The sequence below is a fragment of the Myotis lucifugus genome, unplaced genomic scaffold, assembly GCF_000147115.1.
Source record: "Myotis lucifugus unplaced genomic scaffold, Myoluc2.0 scaffold_16, whole genome shotgun sequence".
Taxonomy (NCBI): Eukaryota; Metazoa; Chordata; class Mammalia; order Chiroptera; family Vespertilionidae; genus Myotis; species Myotis lucifugus.
In genome coordinates, this window is record NW_005871064.1 from 1,593,362 (window position 1) to 1,617,624 (window position 24,263).

Below are 24,263 nucleotides of genomic sequence, written 5' to 3' on the forward strand. Positions count from 1 at the left end.
GGAGCGTTAACTGCTATGAATACCGCTGAGTAAATACAGGCATTGGCCTGCTCGAGGGAGAGTGTTAGCTGTCAGCACTTTGCATCGTGGAGGCACCGTGAAAGTCAGTGTTTTATCCTGCAGTGAATTGTTTACGCGCATCCTGAGAGGCGGTCTCTGCCCGGACTTCAGGGAGGCTGGTCGGTCCTGCCCTTTCCTGGCTCACACTACCAGCCTCTCTGGCAACACAGGTGTAGTTCACCTTTGTTTGGGGCTGAGGATCAGTTCCCTGGCCGCGGACTTTTCTTTGTCAGCCCCAAACTGCCGTCTCCAGTTTCGCCGCTGGATCTTGGTTTCGCTCGAATGTTGGTTTCACCCGTGTCTGTGATCTGCTGCCCTGGTTTCCCTGTTGGCATCAGGGCCTTTGGCACCTGCAGCTGCTTCGTGAGCTGCCAGGGCTTCACCTCTAGACCTGGCAAGGCCGGGGTTGGCACCAGGGGTTACTCTCCCTCCCCGACCACTGGCTGTGTCCTTCGGTGGCACCTTGCTCAGAACCTAAAGCCTTTTGCCTGTCGTGTCTACAGATCCATCACGCTTATCACCTGGAAAATAATCCTTACTTTTTGCTGCTCTGAAGTGGTGAATGATTTTCCCCAAACGTACCAGAACGTCCACGTCTAAATAAGTTCTACTGTTGAGCAAAGCCACATAGGGCTACTCGGACCACACTGCTGTGGTTCAAGGACTTCTCTTATGGTTGCATTCAAGCCATTTTGTACGTTAGACGTAGACCACACACGTTTCATCAGTGCAATGACGTAAGTCTGTCTGAGGGCCTCTGAGGGGCCGGGGAGCAGTAGGTCTGGGAATCAAAGGTATTCAAAGGTATGGTTGGGGCACAGTGTCTGTCCTCACTCCTGGAGCCCAGTGCACGCAGGCTTCGCTATGTAAGCAGGTTCCACGTGTCTAGTGGAGAAGCAGAAACACACGGTGGTAAAGCAGGTTTCAGTCTTTCTACTCCTAAGATCTTCCTTCATTTCCTTGATTCCATGGGCGAACTATAGGCCTTGGTGTGCTGGAGAGGGAAGTGCAGGGAATTGCTCCTGCTTCTGTTTCATGGGTAGAATTTCAGGCCCTGCCAAGGCGTCAGTCCCCAAAGGATGAATGGCTTTGTCAGGCAGACCATGACATGGGGACAGTTCAGCGGGAGATACTCTGTTGCGAAGTATGCATTCAAGAGCCCCCCGGTGTGGGATGTGTAAGCCATGCAGGTTTTTGTCATGGGACAGGGCCTCAGACAGTGGGTCCTTGCTTCAGTCTTCAGTGGCGTAATAGTTACAGAAAGAGTCGGTGCCACGCCCAGCGGCGTCGTGTGTGACGTGATCAGGTGGCAGGCGGAGACTTCCAGGAACCCCAGAGGACGCAGGCTGTGTTACGTCTCCGATAAAGTCGGCTCTGGTCTGCATACACTCATTTCTTCGTTCGGTGAACGTCCTCATGGGGGCATAGTGTGGAGTGAGGGTTGTCTCTACGTTTCCCCTGGACAGAACGAACTGCCGTTTTCTACATATTTCATGATGAGATCTTTTCGTTACTGAGTTTTTTCCTGTCTACAAAAGAGCTCGTGAGTATTTTAGAAAACCGAGAAGACACAGAAAACAATAAGGTATCATCCATAATCTCACCGGTTTTCACGTAACCCATCTCCTCCTTCCTTCTCATTCCGCCTGCTCTGCTCTGGAGATAAACTGTTAGGTGTAAACTTTCCAGACTAGCCCTTTGTCATCATAGGTCCACTTTAAACAAATAAACAACAAACAAAGACACACAAGTATCATACTATTTAAAAATGTTTTGTAACTTACGTTTTGCATATAACACACCTTGTTTATCTTTCCAAATCACCCATATTAGTCTACCACTGCACATTAGCGACTACTAACAACATGCTACCCCCCACTCTCCCCCCCCACCGCCCAGTGTTGGTGGAAATTTAGGCCAGGTCTCAATTTTTTTTTAAATATATTTTATTGATTTTTTACAGAGAGGAAGGGAGAGAGATAGAGAGTTAGAAACATCGATGAGAGAGAAACATCGATCAGCTGCCTCCTGCACATCTCCTACTGGGGATGTGCCCGCAACCCAGGTACATGCCCTTGACCGGAATCGAACCTGGGACCTTTCAGTCCGCAGGCCGACGCTCTATCCACTGAGCCAAACCGGTTTCGGCCCAGGTCTCAATTTTTAACCGCGCTGTTGGTCATGTCTCCATGTGTTTACGTCTTCATCAGGCCCACTGCTTTGGGAGGAGACTCCTAGACTCGGCCTCACTAGGTCAAGCCGCCCTCTCAGGTTTCATCTAGTTGGCCTTTCTGTCCTCATCTCTTGGTACCACCAGTCTTCTGATATTTTGCAAAACGTGTAGGTTCACACATGGTGTCTCTTTGCTTATGGGTCATTTCTTGAATCCTGAGTGAGGCCTCGCATCGTTCTCTCTGTTGGTTGGCTCTGGGTATCTCTGGGATGAATTGCCTGTTGACAGGTCGTTTGTGTCGTGTTCCTGATGTATAGGCGCTTCGGGAATAAAAGATATTAAACCGTTCTCTGTACATTTGCGAGTGTTTCTTCCCATCTTCTGTCATTCATTTATAAATTTGTTTACGGAGAGCCTTTTAAAAAACGAGTGCTGTCAAACCTGTCCGTTGCTTTTTTATGGATTCTGAATTTTATGTCAAGCACAGGCTTTCAATTCTTGAAATTATTTTTGGAGCCCAACAGTCTTGACATTTATTCGGTGACTCCGTAAGTTAACGAATATTGGCCTATCTACTTAATGTGTTCTGTTTCTTCTTATTACAGTATCACTTCCTCGCCCCTTTAATTCCATTCTCAGCTCCAGTATGTGGCTGGCAGTCGTTCAGGACGGTGGCTCTAGGAAATCCAATATCATCCTGTCGGAAAGCCTGCAAGTTATGGTTGAGCTCAGCATCTGACCGACCTCTTCCAGGAACCTCCTGGTTACCGCGGCACCTTCATGACCCTGTTATAGCTCCGTTGTAGACTGGGTGCTTTTTCATTAAAAACTGATGCTTAGCCAAAGTCACGGGCTTCCAGCACACCCTGCTGCAGGAAGCTGTGTTAGGACTGTGCCCGCGAGCAGGAGCTCTGCCCGCCACCTCCCTTCCCCGTGATGCCGTGTGGCCGTGGGCACGTCGCTTAACCTCTCTTGGCTCCTCTCAGCAGTTCTCAACCTGTGGGTCGCGAACAATGAAAATACATCCTGCATATCAGATATTTACATGACGATTCATAACAGTAGCAACATTACAGTTATGCAGTAGCAACGAAAATAATTTTATGGCTGGGGGTCACCACAACATGAGGAGCTGTATTAAAGGGTCGCGGCGTTAGGAAGGTTGAGAAACACTAATTTAGTGCAAGAGCCAGTCCGCCCTTTGAGTGCCGCTGCCATCGCTGTATCTTGTTGCACGATTCTTCTGAATTTCGGCTTAGGGCTGTCTCTGCTACGATGCTTTTCTTGTCTGTCATTTTCCTCTTCTCATCTTGTCTTCCCATCGTTGGAGACTCATTTGAAATCCCTGCGAGGCAGGCAGTGATTTATTTGGACCTTCGCTCTGTTTCTCAGGCCCTTAGATGTGTCTGCCTCGTTTCCTGGACTCTGTCTCTGCCGCTGAAATTAGAAGCCTAGAGGCTAACAGATGCTGGACGCTGGCGAAGAGGCAGCCTGAAATAGCCCAGCCCATTGGGTGTAATCCCTGTGACAGCGCGTGACCGGGCTGCCCTGACGAGGCAGTCATATTGGTCCCCGATTTCTCATACTTTTAAGGGCGGCCTCAGTGCATCATCATCCCTTGGCCAGACCTTTGCCCTTCTAGTCCCATCTACCCGCTTTTCCTTTTAACGTGTTAGTATTAAAAGCTTTAGGACAGGCCTGGCCGGGGTGGCTCAGTTGGTCGAGCGTCATCCATGCACCAAAAGGTCCCAGGTTTGATTCCTGGTCAGGGTACATGCCCAGGTTTCAGATTTGGTCTCACCTCCAAATAGTTTCTCCCCCACATAGATGTTTCTCTCTCTCTCTCTCTCTCTCTCTCTCTCTCTCTCTCTCTCTCTCCCTCCCACTTCCCCTCTCTCTAAAAATCAATGAAAGCATATTTTAAAAAAGGGTTAGGACATTTTCAGGACAAACCTGTATGTAAATGGCAGTTTAAATCTTCGGAAGCAGCAAGCAGACACCACACAGAAGGCAGGGGTACTGAGCTGCGTGAAACTGAGCTGCGTGAAACAGGGTGGGGCACGTGGCTCATTTGATAAACAAATGGCTCCCCATGTCCCCGAGAGCCTGCTGCGTGGGGGGAGAAGCAGCCTGGAGCCAGGGAAAGAAGGCCGGAGAGTAGCCAGATTTGGGTTGATGTTTGGGGGCCACCAGTTGTTTGGGGTACATCCCTCCACTTGGCTGAGTGCACCTGCTTCAGGGGAGGGCTGTGAGGGTGGAGGGGTGAGAGTCGTGTTTGTTAAGAATATGAGGCGCCATCCCCAAATGGTAATGATAGCTTTCGTATGCGCAGTGGTGGTGACTGAATTTCTAAGAATGCAAGGACAGGGATGCAAATAAGTGGAATGTGAATAAAATGGATAAATCCCCTGGGAGACTTTTCAGGTAGAGCGCTAGAGAACGCGAGAGGAGAGAACTTCTACTAACCTGGTACAGGTGGGGAGTGTGCAGCATTTATATCCCTAAATGCACATCGATGGCTCAAAACCGCTGTGAGATGGGCTGCTGTGAGCTTTAACAAGTCCTTTCTAAAGCCCCAGTGCATCTGAATGACAGTCGAGGACGCTGACCGGTTTCCTGGGACCAGGGGGTGGTGGCTGCAAAGCATCAGGTCTGTATTCACAAGGGCCCCCACCCCGCCCCAGCGGAGGGGGCACAGGATGCTCAGCGCACACGCGCTGAAACGCGCTTCCTCATAGAGACAAAGGCTTACCCTGTTTTGGGCCTATGGGCTGTGTGGGCTGTCCTGGGAGCCTATCATATGCAGGGCTGTTCCTATGGAAAAAGTGAATTCTGAGTTCCAGACTCAGAACTCAGAACACAGCTCGCTTGCACGTGGGTAAGGAAGCCCTGCCCAGTGCTGCAGCGGGACGCGGGGCCACGCTGTAGGGACGCGGTGGGACCCTGCGGCTCTCTCCCAATGGATCCGCGAGGTAGTCGCTCCCCTGTGTCGCACTGTAATGCGCGCCAGGTCAGTTGTAGGAAGACTCTGGGACATAAGACGCTAGGGAGCTACTCTGCCTTGATTTTTAAAATTATAGTTTGAAATTTTCTTGGTGATTAAAAAAATGTATATTTTATTGATTTCAGAGAGGAAGAGGGAGGGAGAGAGAGAGATACAAACATCAATGATGAGAGAGAAACATCGATCAGCTGCCTCCTGCAGGCCCCACACTGGGAATTTAGCCTGCAACCCGAGCATGTGCCCTGACTGGGAATCGAACCATGACCTCCTGGTTCAAAGGTCGACTTTCAACCACTGAGCGTGATTTTTTTAAAACCAAGGATTAAAAAAAAAAAGGAGAGTACAATAGCATTAGCAGGAACAGCAGCAGAAAACCCACCCGTGGTGGGATGGGGTGATTTCCCAGTTTAGAATAAACGCTGACTGTAGAGCATATAAGTGTTGGTTGTTGAATTCCAGCGGGATGTGGTGATGAACCCAGTGAGGGATAGTCATTAACAACCTGTAGCTGTCATTTCCTGGAGTCCTGCATCTTAGTCCGTGTGGGCTGCTACCACCGACGACCATCGACCGAGTGGCTTATAAACTCAGCCATTGACGTGTCACGGCTGTGGAGCTGGGATGTCCAGGATCCGGGCTGTGGCAGGTTCAGCCTGGGGAGGCCTGCTACCTGGGTCTTAGACAGCTGTCTTCTCCCTGTGTCCTCGTTGGGGGAAGCAGGGAGCTCTGGTCTCTGCAGTCCTTAGGGCACTCACCCTATTCAGCAGGGTTCCACCCTCGTGACCTAATCAGACCCAAAGGCCTCAGCTCCAAACACCATCTCACTGGGGCTTAGGTTTCAACATCTGTGTTTTTTTGGGGGACACAGCAGTCAGTCCACAGCACCCTGTCAGCCGGCCATGGTTTCGTTCTCACCGCAGACCTGGAGTCTGTCCCCCATGGACGCCTTTGTTAGTTCCTCCCGGGGATGCTTTGCTTACTTTGCACAGTTCCAATTCTTGAAGGAAGGGTTCCCATCACTTGAGCTTTAGATGAACTTTAAAAAATGATACTTAAAAAGGAAACTGGCTTGCCTTCTGGAAGGATACCTTTGCCGGTGACTGGCCAGGAATTACGCACATTTTAAAGAGACATTTCCCCCCAAAGGATGTTACCAAGGCTGGGAGACAGTGACATATCACTGATAGAGCTCAACCAACAAGCCTCTGTCAGGCACTGGCGTGAGCCTTCTCCTGCACTGAAGATATTGGAAGAACCAAAGATGTATAATATACAGCCTTCTTCCAAGGGATTTTATCCTGCAGATGGGGAGCTAAGATAGAGATGCAAAACGGTGACTGAGAAAGACAGTATAAAATGAATGGCTTTGCTACCAATCTTTTTCGGAAGATGGGGGATGTATTTATTTTTTATTTTTATTTGAAGATGAGGGATATAAATTATACATACATGAATGATTACATTTTAAATGGCAATATTCTCAAATACATCATCCAGACAATTAGAAAAACCTGGTAATGTCTAAAATATAGATTCGAGCTGGTCCTTGAAGGCCAGACGATGGGTGGGTTGTATGAGAGGATGTGTCAAAATGTTGATGGGAGTTGTCAGCATGCCTGTTAGGCTGTGCAGCCGTCAGACACGCCAGCAGGGCCAGATGCGCCATCACGGTGGTGGGGGGGGGGGGCGCCTACGGGACTGCTGGGGAGGGCTACCCTCGCGGTCAGTCTGATTTGGGAATTTGGTGGAGTGACCTCCTGTTCTGGTTATCTGTCACTGCGAGCGAACACCCCAACATGCAGTGACATAAAACAACAGTCTGTTTTTATTATGCATGTTGCAGTGGGTGGGCTGGTCAGTTCCCCTCGGCAGGCTCTCGCGGCCTCCCCCTGCCCCTGGAAGCACGAGACCTCTAAGCTCATGGCTAAGCCTTCCCTCCCTTCCTGGGCTCTAGACAGAAACACCCAGCTGACCGCTGGCACAGTCCGAGGGCCTCCCCTACCTGTGGCGTGTCCACAAGGAGCTTTTTATCTTTGGCCTGAATGCAAGAATTTTATAGTTTCTTTGTAGGTCTTTGGCGCCCGCATAGTGTATGGCACACGCAGTAGAATCTGAGTAATGTTTGATGAATTAGTAAGTTAGTGAACACTTGTCGAGGCCCGTTGATGGGAGAGTAGATAAACAATGTACAAGCGCGTGTATGCACACACACGCACACACTCACACTCACACACGCAGTGAAATACTGGAATGAGTGAACCAGATCTACATGTATCAACAAGGATGAATATCAGTGGCGAGTGGGAAACAACAGAAGTATGGCCTATGTGGGACATGCTACATTCATCTAAGGTGGACAGTCAAACAATATTGTGTATTGAGGGATATATATGTATATTTGGTCATGGCTCACACGCATGGTGTGAGGGAATCCTTCCATTGTCGAGATAATGGTTATCTTTCAAGGCAGAGGGAACGAGGAAGGAACCCTCAACAGTAACTATAAATTTGTTTAAAAGATGTATAAAGCAACCAGGAGGAGGCTGTAAAATATGTAAAAATGTGCGTTGGGGATGTGGATGTCTGCTCTAATGCCTCTGTACTTAAAAAATAGTCTGCAATATTTTATAATTTTTTTAAAAGAAGAAAAGACAGTGATATGTCATAGATCAACAAAAATATGTTTAGTGAGCCTCAGCGAGAAGTGAAGTAGGGACTGGACGAGGTCACAGTCCTGTGTCAGATGAACCCCGAGGCCATGGCTTCTGCCCCACCCACCTTTCCACGCCCTCATGGCATCCGATCACACTCAGGCCTAGGACGTTTTATAAATCAGCGTACTTCCCAGCCACCATGACACTCACTGCCTGTTGCACGTGGGTGTGAAGCTGTCTCCTGGGCACAGGACATCCAGAGAGTCTTCAGGGCCCACTCGCTATGCCAGTGTCCGGCATCTCTTTAAGGAGAATCTCTGTGGGCACCCCTGTCATCCCAGAGGGCCTCACACGGCCGTTTGATGCCCACAACCACACGTCAGGTGTGACCCCAGAGGGCTGAGGAGAGGTGGCCACACACTGGGGTGCAAACTCAGAGGTGCCTCTGAGGACTAGGAACTGCACCTGAGTCGTTCATGCATCTGTCCTGGCACCTGCCACACAGGCGCTTCAATATTTATTTGAATGAATGGATCCAAGTATGTTTTATTAATGTGATGTTGTTAGTGAAGACAGAGGACACCTCCTGCCTGTGTACCGAGAGTCAAAGGTGATCTATTAGGTGTAGGAAACACTGACAAAGATCCTGGAAAGGAGCCCCGCCGGGCAGGCTTTCCCGGGAGCAGCTGTGGAGGCTCCGTGGTAGGAGACCCCGAGTTCTGAGCTGAGACCGGGGGCTTGCAGTCACTGCCTGGCTGCCTTCCTCAGCTTCCCCAGCGCAGGTGGCCACAGCCCCTTCCTTGCACCATGAGACAGCCGGACTCGGCCACGGGCTCCCCTCCTCCTCCCCACTCCGCTGGGATGTGGAGCACTTCCTGTCAGCTCAGCCTGCAGCATCCCAGTCTCTGGCACTAAAAAGGACCACATCCCCACAGCAAGGCGGCGAAAGCCTTCCTGGGCCATTGCAGTGTATGGGGACGGGCTGATAAGTAACTGTGTCCTCTCTCTAACCCCTCACGTGTCTGCTGTGGTCAACGCTGACATAGGAAATACAGCCGCTCAGAAATGCAAAACAAGGCAAATTATACTCTGTTGTGAAGGATTGCCCTTCCCTGTGGGCGATAACAGCTCTGCCATAAACGCCCTGCACGTGTCAGATGATCTTTGTGCTTCTGTGGCTGATTACATCGCCATATAATGCAGAGCTCTAACCAGGGGAGTTATCTCAATTCTATGTTACGTGTAATTTCCAGAGGTGGTGAGAGGTGAGTGGCTGCTGGCATCTGGGAACGTAACTGGCTAAAATATTCTGTTTAGCCTGGGCGTGGAGGCGGAGCTGGTCACCAGCTAATTATTGCTGTAGGTTGGACTTTGTGAAGTTCTAGGAAACATGCTGTCTGAATACCTTTCCTGTTATGCCTTTGGTTTCCTAATTAAAGTAATATACTAAGCTCTTCGTACGTTGGCAAAACTCCCGCTGACCTCGCATGATGACTCATGGAGACGGAACAGCAGGAGGGGCCGGGAGAGCTGCGGGTGCTGTTCTTTACGGGCAGGGGTAACGTGGGCACCTCACGGCTCTAGCTGCCAGGCGGGCAGAAAAGGACCGACAGCCCCGACCTGGCGTTAGAAGACGGGGGTCCGGACTCTGCAGTTTCATAGGAAAAGTGGGCAGCGTCACCTGAACTTGCCAAGCCCTCCCTCCACCCCGTTATTTTGCCAGAGATGGAATAATACCTGCCCTACTTACGTCTCAGAGAAGTTGTGAGGTTCAAACTCGATAACGTTTTAAAGTCCTCCAAACTGTAACCTGCCTGCGGCTATTACCATGGCGACAAGCATCAGGCATCTGGGGCATCACAGATGTGGCCACATGTTCGCAGAGGGTAGGAGCATAAGGACCGGGGAGTCTCCAGCGGGTGCAGAGCTGCTGTGGGAGTGAGGAGTTCCCCGGCTCTGAGGGTATTTAAGCCCAAACCATCTTTCTGCCGAGGCGCCGGGAGAAGGAATTGAACGTTGAGTGGCAGGTTCCTTTCCTGGGTCCGCTGTACCCTCAGATGATGGAGCTTATGTTCCCTGTGAACGTGCTGTTCTACCTTCCAATCCACAGTGAGGAGCAGAACAACTAAAAGGGGTTGAAGCAGAGTTTTAAGAAAATGACTATAACCCAGAAGGAGAAAGCTAAGAGCAGACAACCCCCCACTCTGTCGGATTCCACACCGGATTCCTCCGGGAAAGGCCAGCAGGACTCCAGGCCGATCTTGACGGCCAACACGGGTTATGGAGCAACAGGAAAACAAAGCACACGCTGCCCATGGCGTTCGCAGGTCCCGGAGCCTGAAGTGCTGCTGACGTGCCGAGGTTGCCCACAGTGTCTCCCCGAACCACACACTGCGGAGAGGGCAGCCCAGCTGCCCCGAGTCACCAGTCCCAATGCCAGGCTGCACAGCAAAGAAAATGAGGAGACAGCTTGTGTGCACATTGCATTTGTGTTAATAAAACCATAAAATTCTATCATCTGGCAACACACACACACACACACCTACACACACACACAACAAGCAAGAAAGAAAAAAGAGCACAACCTGGAAAGAGAAAGCTAAGAGAGGATAAACCCCACTGTGTCGGAATCGACACCTGATTCCTCCTGGATTAAGGGCTAAAGGAGCACACGTCTTCTGGTTTCTGTCCCCTGTTTACAGGTGAGAAAATTGAGCTCAAGTGGGTGACCTGCGTTGCTAAGTGCCAGCTAACAGGTGCCGGGTGCTGTTCTAAAAACTCCGCATCTTCTGTCCTGGAATCCCCCGCCTGCCCTCCGGGGATCGATGATAAGCTGGGGCCAGGGAGGTTAGTAGCTGGCCCGGTCACACAGCTCCTCAGTGGCAGGCAGCCTGGCTCCGGGTCCGTTTGACGTGACACCTCCATGGAAGTTGTTCAGGGAAAGGACAGAGTCCTATTTTGTAACTGACTTTTACTTGTCCGTCTCCCTCAGAGTGGACTGGGGTGATATGCCTGAGGATGAGCGAGTCAGAGACCCCTGATGGTCCTGGGGATCAGGGTGGTACCACTAGGGGGGGTAGCTCCCTCCCTCCCAGCTGCTTTCAACTCTTTTTTCTCTAAATGGCACTGAACTGATTTGTTAGAAGGGGGTGTGAATCACCAATATACCATGTTTCTATTAGAGGTATATTTGCATTTTTTAGAAAAGAATATTGTTAAACCAAACGAATCACTTTTTGGTAAAATTTCAAGCTGTCTTAACCAAGAATTTGGGAAATGTGACATAAGAGTTAATGGGGCACAAAGGGTCCCTCGACCGGCTTCAAACCCTCTCGCTTCTCCCCTGTGTGCTTCTGTGTGGGAAGTTGTGACTTTCCAGGTTTCAGTTTTATTTCCTAACAGAGCTTACGCACCAGAGGGGAGGGAAGAAGGCTGCATGTTTACATCAGAATTCTCAGTGTTACTTGCACTGAAAAATTTGCCCAGAAATACAACTTTTTTTCATGTGAGTCATTACGCCCAGCACCTGATTTGTAGGCTGACAAACAAAGCTCCTGAGCCAGCCCGGAGAGCGTGTTTACACCTCCCCCAGGAGGATGTCTGTCCTCCGCCCGCTCTGCAGGAGCTGGGGGACCAGTCACCTGTGTGCGGCGGATGTGAATCAGCTGGCAGCGTCCTGAGCCACTGGTTAGCTTTTGTTGGCTGTTAGCGAGTTATTTAAAAGTAGCAGGTGTTGGTTTTCCTACGAGTTGAGGATCATCCCATTTGGGGAGGATGGGCGGGGGCAGGGGGCGTCCCTGAGGCTCTGGGAAGAGCCGCCCGCCAATCCCTGGTGAGTTAGGATGATTCATCCCGAGGGCTGCTGGCCACTGGAGGGCGCCACTGCGGAGGCTGACCTGAATGCAGGCTTTGTGGGCCTGTGGAGCAGGAGGGAGGGCCTGCTGGCAGAGCCTGGAGAACACAGAGCAGATGCTTTCTTGGAAGGCATGTTCGAGTCTCAGGTGACTCATAACTTTCTCCCAGGTCTAGCTGCTACCAGATGCATGAAAATATTTTTCTTAGCTCCCACTTCCTGGTCATTTTTAGGGTTCATGATCAAATTCAGGGTTTTAAAGAAACACCCACTTTGAAATGCTCTTTCCTTGGACAGAGTGGGATGGGCAGGCTAGTGACTCAGGTGACCCAAGGCTCCTCAGACACTCTCCTCTCTGCCGCAGGGACACCTCAGGACATGGGATGGGGGTTCCCCGTTCCCCCCGTCCCCCCCCCCCGCCTGTTGTGACGTGCTCCTCATGTGGGAACCCGGCTCCTCCTAATGATTTGCACAGGGCTTTGTACGTAGCACATGCTCCATAGGTTTATCGTTCAGCATGATTCCATGGGGATTTTGATGACGTAGCAATTTTTCCGTTTGCCCCTCTTCCCACTGCCTTATCCTGACGTCGAATGCGTGGCACGTGGAGGTCTGCTGGCCTCTTGTCGAACCACGAGTCTGGGGGGCACGTCACCACTGGCTCCCCCCACATCATATAAAAATGTCCACTTTGGAGCAACGGGCATCGAGAGCGTTCTTCTTTCTGGCTCCATCCCATGGAGGCAAGTCCTACCCCTCCGTCACCTAGTGCAGTGATGGCGAACCTATGACACGCGAACTCATTTTTTTGGTTGATTTTTTTTTGTTAAATGGCATTTAAATATATAAAATAAATATCAAAAATATAAATCTTTGTTTTACTATGGTTGCAAAGATCAAAAAATTTCTATATGTGACACGGCACCAGAGTTAAGTTAGGGTTTTTCAAAATGCTGACACGCCGAGCTCAAAAGGTTCGCCATCACTGACCTAGTGCCTCACCCTGAGGGTGTTGGGAGGGAACAGGGTGGGGTGGGCCCATGCTGCGCCAATGGGCTTACTTTCCACTCCGTTCCCACAGCCTGACGGGTCTGGACTTCACCCCCAGCCTCTGCCTTCTCCCTTCGCAGGGACGGGCCCTGCCTCTGGCTCCAGGCTGCTCGTTGGCACATCCATCGTTTGCAATTGAAGAAGGAAAACACCCTGCCAGTCCCACCTTCTTGCTCCCACAGCTGTGGCTTCATTGGAGACGATTTTTCAAGCAATGAGCTCACGCAGGAGATGTGGGGAGGTTAACAGGGTTATCCTTGAGGCATTCTTAGATGCGGATTGCAGTTTGAGGTGGGACTCGCTGAACCGTGGGACTCGCTGAAACAAAGTCCGGCCTTCTGGTCACTCCGCAGCCTGGCACGCCCTGGCCCGAGGCACGTTTACTGGTAGGGCTTCAGATTGCCACTGATGTTTGTCTTTGGAAATGGGGCTGTGGTGGCAGGAAGGAGAGCCGGAGCCGGAAGGCATTGGCCCAGGTTTCTGGCTCCAAGCTCACGTGAGGGACAGAAAGCTGTTCTCCTCCACCCGTCACAGCTTGTTTATGGGGGACTTGGGCTTCCTGTCCTGTGCTCCCTCCCACCTTTTGGTGTCTGTTTCCTGGAATCCAGAAGCCTAGAGCACCTGGTCTTTCTTGGGGAGTGCAGTGTGGCGTGGATGGGGAGGGAAGGACCTCGAGCCTGCTGGAACCCGGGCTTGCTCTGCCCTGGCTGCATGGCCCTGGGCAGAGAGACCTGCCTGCTATGGGCTGCAGCCCCAGCATCGATAGAAACAAGGGGGGCAGTGCTCCACGGGGGAGTTGTGAGCATTAGGTGAGACTGAACAGAGAACACCTGGTGTGATGGCCGACTCACAGTGATGCTCAGAAAGCCAGTCCCTTCCTTTAACCTGTGAAGGGGGGAAACGATAGCCCGATTCAGGCCATGGGATTGGTGCTTCTGCTCCCCGGCTCAGCCTTGCCCACTCCCACTCGTCACTCTCCAGTAGACGCTGGACACTGGGATTCTTCCGTGCCTTGGCCTGCACCTGAGATACCAGCCTGTCTCTCTGTGACGTCTCCCAGACCCACGGAATCCAGAGACTCTCTCCCGTCTGCACCTTAGTCCTGGGGCACAGGCAGTGATCTAAGCAGTGATGTGGCCAGGGAAGGAGGAGGACCAAGAATGTGTTAGCTCGGCGGTGGTGGGCGGTGGTGGCGCAGTGGTTGAGCATTGACCTATGAAATAGGAGGTCACGGTTCGATTCCTGGTCAGAGCATATGCTCAGGCTGTAGGCTCCATCCCCAATCGTGCAGGAGGCAGCCAATCAATGATTCTCTCTCATCATTGATGGTTCTATCTCCCTCTCCCTCGCCTTTCTTGTCTGAGATCAATAAAAAAATATTTTAAAAAAACAGTTAAAAAAAAAGAAAGTTGTTTTAGAACCCTGGCTTCTAAGAGTACATTCATATAGAGAAAGTCTGCATTCTAAACTCAGGTTGGTTTGAGTTCAGTTGCTTATGTTCTAGTGGTTCTCAACCTTCCTAATGCCGCGACCCTTTAATACAGTTCCTCATGTTGTGGTGACCCCCAACCATAAAATTATTTTTGTTGCTACTTCATAACTGTAATTTTGCTACTGTTATGAATCGTAATATAAATATCTGATATGCAGGATGTATTTTCAGGGGTCGCGACCCACAGGTTGAGAACCGCTGTTAGAGGTTCTGGGCTTTTCTTACCTTGCCTGCTCCATCTGGTGCAGAGTCCTGTTCAGTGATTAAATTGATATAAATTATCCACTGGTCTATCTTGTCTTTTAATGTGTTTATTCTGCCATCTGGGTACCCTTTACACCAAGCATGTCGAACTCGCAGCCCTCGGGCCGCATGCCTTGTTTATTTGGCCCGTGTTAGCCTTTGAGTTTGACATGCTTGCTGTACACGGTGGCTGCAGGGGTAGGTGCCGAGAATAGCAGTGTTGACAAAGCATTTGTGTGATGCTCGGAAGCTATAAACACACTTTGTACTCACCACCCGGCTGCTCATACGTTTTCTCTGGCTTCTTCTGGGTAAAGGACCAGGTAATAATCCCTTGGTGAGGAATTAAGCCCTCGGCTGTGATGGGACGTCGACCTGCCTTTTGAACTTAGCCCAGCACACCTGCCCAAAGTCCCTGGCTTCAGCCCAGGTAGCCTCGCCCTTTCCCGCCTGGAGTATTAGCCCTTGTCCTGCGCGTGCTTCGGGTCACGCGGGTCAAGTCCTCTTTGCAGACTCCTCCTGGACTTCCAGCCGAGAGCGCTCCCATTGGGCGTCGCTGAGGGCTGGTGCCACTCACTGGATTTAATTCTGTGCCCATCTCCATCCGCCACTTACCTTTAATTGATGTTTAATTCACGTTTGCTTCTTCATGCTTCGCTTACCTCTGCTGCTAGCTCCCCCAGGGCAAACCATGTCTTAGAAGACTTCCTACCACAGTGTCGTCTTCTGCCCCTGGGAGGGGTAGCATGTCTGATTGGAATGCTTCTCCTCTGGTGCCCTTGTGAGGTAGGACAGGCCGTTCCTACAAGAGAGGAAACTGAGGAAGGAAGCGGGCCTTCCTCCGTGAGCACGGGGCTTGTCCGGTCCCGAAGCAGCTGGTGACCCGACTGGGACCAGCCTGCAGACCACCAACTCCCGTTCCTAACGTTTGCTCAGCCCGTCCTCCCTGAACACACGACCGTGCGTGGTTTCCTGTCGTCACCTCCCTAAACTGTGCTGACTGTCATCAGCCTGCGATGCTCTCCAGACTTTGGACTGGATCCCTGGGACCTGGAGGAGCCTGAGCTGGACTGTGGCCTCTTCCTCAGCCCTCACAGGCCACAGGCCAGTGCTCAGGGCCATTCAGCCTTCATTCTTTCTCTGATGGGCTCTGGTTAGAAAAGCGCAGATACAGTGTAGCCACGTTTTGCCTGGGCGATCGGAGTGGCTCTCCTTCGTGGCATCAGTTCCACGGGGCTGAGAGCAGGGTTTGCTGGGGCCCGTGGAGAGGATCAGAGGGAGTCGCTACAGAATTGACAGGGCCTGGTGGTGCCCAGGAGACCTCCAGGGCTTCTAGTGGGGACACAGGGGAGCAGGGCCGTGTGCCTCGTCCAGCTGTGGGCTAGCGGACGGGAGGCTGGACAGCACCAGCTCCTGTGAAGCCCTTGAGTGTGGGGATGGGGTGTCAGGACTCGGCAGGGAGAAATTTGCAGGCATTTTGTTGATTAACATCTCAGCTGTGAGGGGTGGGAAGCTGTTGTAACGTGATGCTGTTCTTCATCCTTCTGTCAGCAGTAAAAACAGGCTTCATACCAAAATATGAAGGTGCCATGTTAAACACAAGCAGATGGTGGGTACAGCAGGAGAGGGGAGACCCATAAGTGGTCTGTTTTAAATATCTAAGTATTACCAGGGAACTTCTGTCCTTTCACCCATTCCCTACTGGTTCTCAGGGCACTTTAAAAAAAAGTATATTTTTATTGATTTCAGGGAGGAAGGGAGAGGGAGAGAGAGAAACATCAGTGATGAGAGATAATCATTGGTCGGCTGCCTCCTGCACACCCCCGACTGGGGATCAAGCCCGAAACCTGGCCATTTGCCCTGACCAGGAATCGCACCGTGACCTCCTGGTTCATAGGTCAACTCTCAACCACTGAGCCACTTTTTAACTCAGGAGAGCAGTGAGCTCTGGGCACTGTTTCCCTCACCTGCTAAAGGGTAGAGGTGAAAGGGTAGAGGTGATTGAGTGATAAATGCAGACGTAGCGTTCAGAGCTTCATTAGTTTAGCCTATTCACTGGGGAAGCCAAGGCCTGGAGAATGTGAATGCTTTGAAATTCATGGCCGTTCTGTGATTTAGACGCCGAGGGAGGTCGTGCCCCCGGTAACCTGCTTACCAGACCAGCACACCTTGCACACCAAGACGCAGTCGCCCCTGCTGGACCGTCCCAGGTCCACGTTCTTTGTCATCTTGGAAAGCGTGAATATGACTCTGTCTGTGTACCAAAGCGGGGTGATAGCTTTTCTTCCTTTCGTACGTTTTTACTTAAAGGTGGGTCCTGCCTGGACCACCTACCTTTGCTGGAGGTGTTGCAGCTGCTGCTGTGGGATGTCTCCCCAGGCTCCCATCCACGCCGTGCTGGGCCTCAGCACAGGCCCGGGGAAGGACAGAGCTGTGGACCCGGGCGCATCCCAATTTTAGCACCTGTGGTTCTGGAAAGGGTGCAGTGTTACTCAGGCTTTGTCCGGGAATCTGAGTGGTTGAACACCTTGCCTGTGTAAGACCTGGAATGACATCTATTTCCATACCCACCATTAATCCACTAAAGTGTTTGCCAAGAGCTTATTGGTGATCTAGCATGTCAGCCAGTTGTATGAAAGTGAGAATTTTTTGGAGAATGGGTCTTACTCAAGTTGCCTCCGAGTTTTTAGTTTCTCTGTACTTAAAATGTTTCCAGTTTATAAGTGTTTTATAGCCCTAGGTGGTTTGGCTCAGTGGATAGAGTGTTGGTCTGCGGACTGAAGGGTCTTGGGTTTGATTCCGGTCAAGGGCACATATCTGGATTTCAGGCTCGATCTCCAGGAGAGGGTGTGCAGGAGGCAGCCAATCAATGATTCTCTCTCATTATTGATGTTTCTAACTCTCCCTCTCCCTTCCTCTCTGAAATCAATAAAATATATATATTTTAAAAAGTGTTATATCTTTCCTAGAACGTGCTGTGCTTTACTGGGTAAGGAAGAGAGCACGAGCAAGACTGAGCCCTCCTTTGCCACCTCCTCTCCTGGGTCCCTGTGTTAACAGTAGCAGGGAGAGCCTGACGCCTTTCAGAGCAGCTCGCTCACCGGGTGCTGATGCTGCTCAGGTGAGTGGGGGAGGCCGCAAGCAGAGGCCTCCATCTCCACATCCAAAATGAGCTCCGGCAAGGGCCTGCCGTGAACAAGTTCAACAGGAGGTGCAGGGGACCCCCACTCATTCTGTACCCCCTCTTCCAGGGGTCATCACGGTAAATGCTGGAGGGAGGGAGGTTTTAGGCTGAGAAGATGAACCCGCATCCTCTCATTTTAGCTTGTCTCCTTGAGCGGAGTCCTTCCCCTTCCCACCACATCCTCCAGAAAAGAGCCTTAAAGGGCCCAGGCGACACCAGCCACATGTCCTTCCCTCTTTTCTAAAACCCTCCCAAGTCTTTCCTGGTTAGTAACCTAGAGGGTTGGTCAGCAGTTCTTTCAAACCACAGCACCACCTTTCAACAGGACCTGAAGCGACACTTCAGCGTAAACCTACATCTGAATTGGTCGCTAACACATGATCACCTGCTGTGAAGAAGATGCGTTAGCCGTGATCGTCCGAGAAAGTCTATGGCTCCCCGACAGCACATTTGCTTGATATTAACGCTGGGTAGAGCTCTCCAAAGAATGATTCCGTTCCACACCGGCAGGCTGCGTTATTGATGATGGCTGCCCAGTCATCCTCAGCACCAGGAGGAACCCAGAGGCAGAGCTTTAAGGGCTTTGGTGAGCGATGGTTTTAGCAGGAGACGCTCACTGAATGTCTTAGCTCTAAAGTCACAGTCAGGCTTGTGGCTGCAGCTCAGTGTGCGTGTTGCTTGTGGAGCCTTTTTTCCCTTTTCCCTGAGGCCCCAGAACCTTAGACGCTATTCCTGGGCCTGTTTGCCGGTGTACCCAGACCCGACATTCATTCTTCATGGTCAACGTTTCCGCTTAACTCTGTGAAACTCCAAATAAGCCCCAGGGGACAAAGTACCGTGGGAAAAAGCAGGGAGACCTGGTTGAGGATGAAGTAAAATGAGACGCGGGTGAAGAGGATCGGCCTGTGGAAGCGTGTCACTGTGACACATCGTGGGAGTGGCGCTTAGCTGTGTGGAATGATGAAGGACCTAGTGGTGCAGTCAGAGGAACACTCGGGGCAGAACTACAGGGACACCCCCTGCTTCGGGGTGGGGTGTGTGTGTGTGTGTGTGTGTGTGCACAGGAGGACAGAGGTGGAGGCCTGGAGCACGCCCATTGGAAGAGTTAGCTGAACCCAGAGACAGGCTTCTGTCCCTCACCCATTGATCTGAAAGTACCGATCCCTTAACTGTGTGGTTTGGACCATGTCTCTCCTCGTGGTTAAAGCCTGTGCAGACATTCCCATCAGCCATGAAACTCTGCCACGTGGCTCCGGGGACCCCTGCAGGTCTCCCCTGTGTCAGTCCGAGCCCTTTGCTCCGCCTCTGTCCCACCCACACTGGCTGCTTTCAGCTCTTCTGCGAGCCCTGCGCCTTCCCGCCCCGGGCTTGTCCCACTGATACCCTCTCAGCCTAGGACGTTCTTCTCCCTGCTGTGTCCATCTCCTCCTTGTCCATCCAGGCTCAGCTGGAATCTTGCTTTTGCAGCAACGCCTGTCCTGATGACCAGGACGAGGTTAGGTCCCGTCACGTGCTGTGGATTTCCGTGCTGGCCAAGCAGTTATGCCCTTTCCGGTAGATGAATTGCATGATGTGTCTGACACCCTTGAAGACAGGGGCATATAATGATGTATATAACACATTTAGCTCAGCGTCTGGTATGTAAGGTAGCAAATATCAAAGCTGCGATTGCGTGGGCTGGCCCGTGCCAGAGACATGGAGATGGCCCTGCCTTCGGCATGTTTGACTCTTGTTTCGTTTAAGTAAAAGGAAGCATTGGGTTTTAGTACAACGTTGCCATTTAGCCGAGCATTTCATACGTTACAGAACGAAGCTTGCTTCTCTGCTTTTTTTGCATCCTCCTTGACCTAAGGATGCTGCGTGGTTTTGCTCCCCCAGTCTCCACATTAAGTTTCAGCTCCTCTTCACCTGGAGTAGAGTCAGGAGCAAGTTCTGAAGGGATCTGGTTGGGTCTCAAGAACCCACCTGAGCAGCCCAGAAATTACTCGTGGATTTTCAGTGACTTAGTTCTGGATAAACAGTGTACTTAGGCATCTCTAATGTAGTGTGACATCTAATTCCTCTGGCATTCAGGGAAAAGGGGAGGTATTATGGTCCAGGAAGCCTTTAATGGATGAGTAAACGGAAACCAGGAAGCTGGACCTGCCGCTGCGGGAGGAGGATGGACTGACTCCCCAGCAGACGGGAGGGAGGAGGCTGTGTGCACAGGTTCTGTGGGGATCATCTGTGTCTGAGCCCCTGGAGGGAGCATTTCAGGTCTCCTTCACTCCCCGAACCTCTGGGATGGACCTCAGACTGGTCCCGTATGGAGACATGTGGTGGCTTCTGTGCTCCGTGAGCGATGGGAGCTTGTCAACAAGGTCTTGCACCTTTCCCGCTGAGTTCTAGAACAAAACTCATTCCTGAGCAAATGCTATTGACTGTTTCCTTGTTTTATCAAACACTTCCCTTTCGCCCCACCCGCTCAGAGCCCGGATTTTAATTACAGAGCAGAGAGGTGAGTGCCTGCGAAACCCTGGCCTCTTGTCCGTGTGAGGGCACAGCCATGAACAACGTGGGCCTGTCCTTGTCCCCTAAACACAGGCAGTTACCCACTCAGCAGCTGGATTAGCCGCGGGGTCCCCTCTCGTCCATTCCCAGGGGACTCTGCCCCGGCCGCCGTGCCTCAAGGCAAGGGACGTGGCCACCCAAACTTCCACCTGCCCAGTCATTAACGCTGGAGCCGCCTGGTGGCTTCCCTCGGAGTGTCATTCTAAGCGGGCACTGGCACTGCTTGCTCATGTGTAATTACAAGACACTGTACTCTGTGAAATGTATACGCGGTGGCCCTGGGCTGCTATAAGAAAGTCAGTATTTCTCCATGAGGGGGAGACGGAGAAATATTGCTCCTGCTCCAAACACACTCTTCACCATGAAATTGGGCAAATTAGTACTTTGTACCCACGGTTTTTTCCTCTGAAATATTAGCCATAAACCCTGCTTACCTTACCTTCGTGTTAAAAGTAACATGAAGTGATTAAAGTGCCTGAAATTACTCACATTAGTGTAAGGTTATGGAGGGGGCATCCGTCATTCCAGGGAGCAGGTGCCCAGGGTTCTCTTCCCTTTGGCTCTGAGGCTCACTCTGGAAGAGTGGTTTCGACGTGGACGGTACACCCTTCACTTGCGAAGCTTAAAATAAGACAAAACAAAAACCACAGTGCTGGGCCCTACTCCCAAAGTTTTCATCTTCATTATTCAAGCATGGAACACGGGGCTGCCGGTCTGCTTTTCAGATGTGCAGGTAACTCTTAGATGCCAGTCTGCACTGAGAACCGCTTCTCGCGGGTGGAGTGGAAGGCTACATCCAGGAACTGGTCAGAGGCAAGGCATGGCCACCTGTGCCCTATCACTTGTGGGATGTCCAGAGGGGCCCCGTGCGTGGGACACCCGAGGCTGGTCGCTTTCCCATTCCCATCCCTCCATCCTGTGCAAGATCCCGTCCGGATCCTGCCTTCCAGACGGAACAGGAACAGGACCCTCATCTCTGTCACTCTTGCTCGCGCTGCATCACATACTCTGAGGCGTGGGATCTCATCTCATTCTCAGAGCCTCGTGAGTGTCTGACTTTCACCCGATGGCACAGCTGAGGAAACCGAGGCTCAGACCCGTTCAGCAACCTGCCCACGTGTTGGTGGGGGTGGAATTCCCACCCGGCTGCTTGGCCCTGAGCCCACGTGCTCCATCACCGCCCGCTGCATGGTGATTAGCATGCACAGGGAAGTGCTCTCCGCTCCTCGACATCGAATTCTCATCTCAGCCGGGGCTTTCTGAGGCCAGTGCGTTAGCTCGGGAGAAAGTCTCCAGGGCTGGACTTCTCAGTCCACCACCGGCTGGTGGGAGGAGCCTCTAGGGCCCGTGGTGCCCTGGGAGCCACAGTTACCCAATCAAACCGCATGGTCCATGGTTCTCAAACTTGCTCACACATTGAATGCATCGGGGGAGCTTGAAAACACTGCCTGATTCCCACCCGGGGACGGATGCTGTGGGCCTGAGGGGTTGCCTGGCATGGGAAGCTGGCACAGCTCCCGGGGATGTGACGTGCCTCCAAGGTGGAGCACTGTGGCCACAGGTGGCCAGTCCCTGCAGCTGTGGGTCTGAGAGCTGCCTCTGTGCGGCCCTGCAGAGAGGGAAGAAGTGAGCTGAGCTGACTTGTTACTCTGCTTCGATATGATGAAAGCAAACATGCCCATCCCTTAAGGCCATGCGAGGTCCCGCGGGGACAGATGGCACTGGAATGAGTGCTGTGCGCGAGCTTGTCTTCCCTACAGCCTGCCGCCGCCAGGAAAGCTGCGAGAGGTCGGATTTGTTCAGAGGAATTCCTCAAAGATGAGAATGTGAAGAGGCAACAAAGAACCTTGGTTCTAGAGCGTGTCTGCTTGGCTCTCAGGAAGGATGGCTTTCTGTTGGAAGCATACATTTTATCTCATCGCCTTCCCAGCGACTGGCAGGGAGAGTCCTTGCCCGCAGACAGTGTACAGGGAGCATGTGCTTCATCTTCAGCCAAAACAAAAATTTTAAAAAATAGGTGAAATTCGAATAACACAAAGTTGACTATTTAAAGTGAACAGTTCATTGGCATTTAAAAGAGTGTTGTGTACCCACCCCCTTTATCTAGTTAAAAACATGTTCATGACCCTGAAGGAACCCCTTCCCTCCAAGTTCTTTCCATCTCCCCCGTGCAGATCACGCCTTGCCTCCCCCAGTCTCGCTGGCTCCGTGATGCCGTCCCTCCCTCTCTCAATCGGTTCTCTCGGCTGCGTACCTTGCACTGATCATGTTCCCCCTGGCGCTGGGCTCCAGAGGCCATGCATCTTTGTGGGGTGGGGGGTGGAGGAGGAGGAAAGAGGCGGTGGGGGTTGTTTGCAAAGGCAGCACGTAAAGCAAAATTTGATTATGGTTAGAATTGCCCTTGGAAGTCCTGTAAATTGCTCATCAAGTGTGGCCTGCGTGACGTTGGGTAAACAGCTCTGCTGAGGAATTCGTAGGCACGTTCAGCTGAGAGTCCATGAAGTAGGATGAAGGTGGGAGGCAGGAAGCTGAGGGGACCTGCCTGCAGGCGTCACCCATGGGCACTCACAACACGGGGTTTCCTTTATTCTCGAGTAACAACGCGCTGCTGTCATCTCAGCACGCAGCCACGTGCGTCTCTGGTGGAGACGGAGGCGACGAGGCAGCAGCTGGCACAGAGGGGGCACATGTTAGATGCCCACTGGGTTGAGTCTAAAGCTTGCTCAGTCAGATCTTTTATACACCACCCTTTAAAAACTTATAGGAGAACTTGGCCGTCTACTTCCTCTCTTTCCAAGTCGCCATTAACTGTTGTTGCCCCCCCTCTCTCGTCTTGCCCTCCCCCAATGAGGAGCTATTGCTCTCTCTTGAGGAAACAGACACATCCCCCCTCAGGGTACATTTTTATGCGAATTACCTGCCCAACTAGGTTACATGTGCCTTAAGGTCAGAGGACAGAGCTCCATGTTTGTATTGGATTACAGGGTGCTTATCACAATATGTTTTATGTATACACCAGGTGTCCAACGATGCCCATTCTCTCCTTACTGATTCCTCTGAGTATCGAGCAGAGATTTCCAAGAATCTGGAAGATTGGAGATTTGCGGGCTTGTTGGGTTTTACACATGTTGTTTTGTTGTTTGCGGCGCACTGCTGTTTTGTACGGCCTTTGGAGATGATGGCGTAAACCTCTGGATAAAATCAAAGCCAGAGGCAGGCTTGCAGTCTCCCTGGTAGAATTCTCCTGTCACTGATGTGTGAAATCCTCTTAGACCTAGAGGTTGCCCTCTGCTCCCTGTGAGTGTTTCACTGTTACCATGGCGCTGGGTCTCCGTGGTCCTGGAAGGAGAGGGAGGAAATGTGTCTGCGGCTTCGGTTCTCCCGAGGCCCCTTAGACAGCGGCGCGTGATTAGAAACCTGGAAGCTTCCTTGTGTGTCTAAGTTCCTTCTGTTTGAATCTTTCAGAACACCAGGGTCTGGATCCCTGACCCCGAGGACGTGTGGCGCCCGGCCGAGTTAACCAGGGACTACAAGGAGGGGGACAGGAGCCTCCAGCTCAGACTGGAAGATGACACTGTAAGTTCGGGTCGAGGGGCGGGCCTGCCCGGTCCGCTGAGCAGGACTGGGCGGTACCGGTGGGCTTGGGTTTCTCCTGCAGGAGGGGCTTCTGAGCCCCGGGCATCTTTCCTGTCGCTGTTGATGATAATGTGCGTGGCAGTGCCAAACCGTGAAACTGCTCCGTGGATGTCACATAACATACGTGCCCCTGGGTGTCAGCAGCTGGGAGGTCTCTGGTGGCCGAGGCCAGACTCTTCTCAGTGGAGTGGGGGGAATGGGGGTGTCCTCCGTGGGAGGCAACCCCGGGAGGTGATGGGGTAGCTCAGGGGTGGGCAAACTTTTTGACTCGAGGGCCACAATGGCTTCTTAAACTGGACCGGAGGGCCGGAACAAAAGCATGGATGGAGTGTTTGTGTGAACTAATATAAATTCAAAGTAAACG

The 24,263-nt window shown here is 51.7% G+C and overlaps 1 protein-coding gene across 1 annotated transcript in view; it reads left to right on the forward strand.

Moving 5' to 3' along the window:
- MYO5B (myosin VB) overlaps positions 1 to 24,263 on the forward strand; it is a 177,626-nt gene that overhangs the window by 38,861 nt on the left and 114,502 nt on the right. The window contains exon 3 of the mRNA XM_023750796.1: positions 23,729 to 23,839. Within this exon, the coding sequence (XP_023606564.1) occupies positions 23,729 to 23,839 (111 nt within the window). The remainder of the gene's footprint in view (positions 1 to 23,728; positions 23,840 to 24,263) is intronic.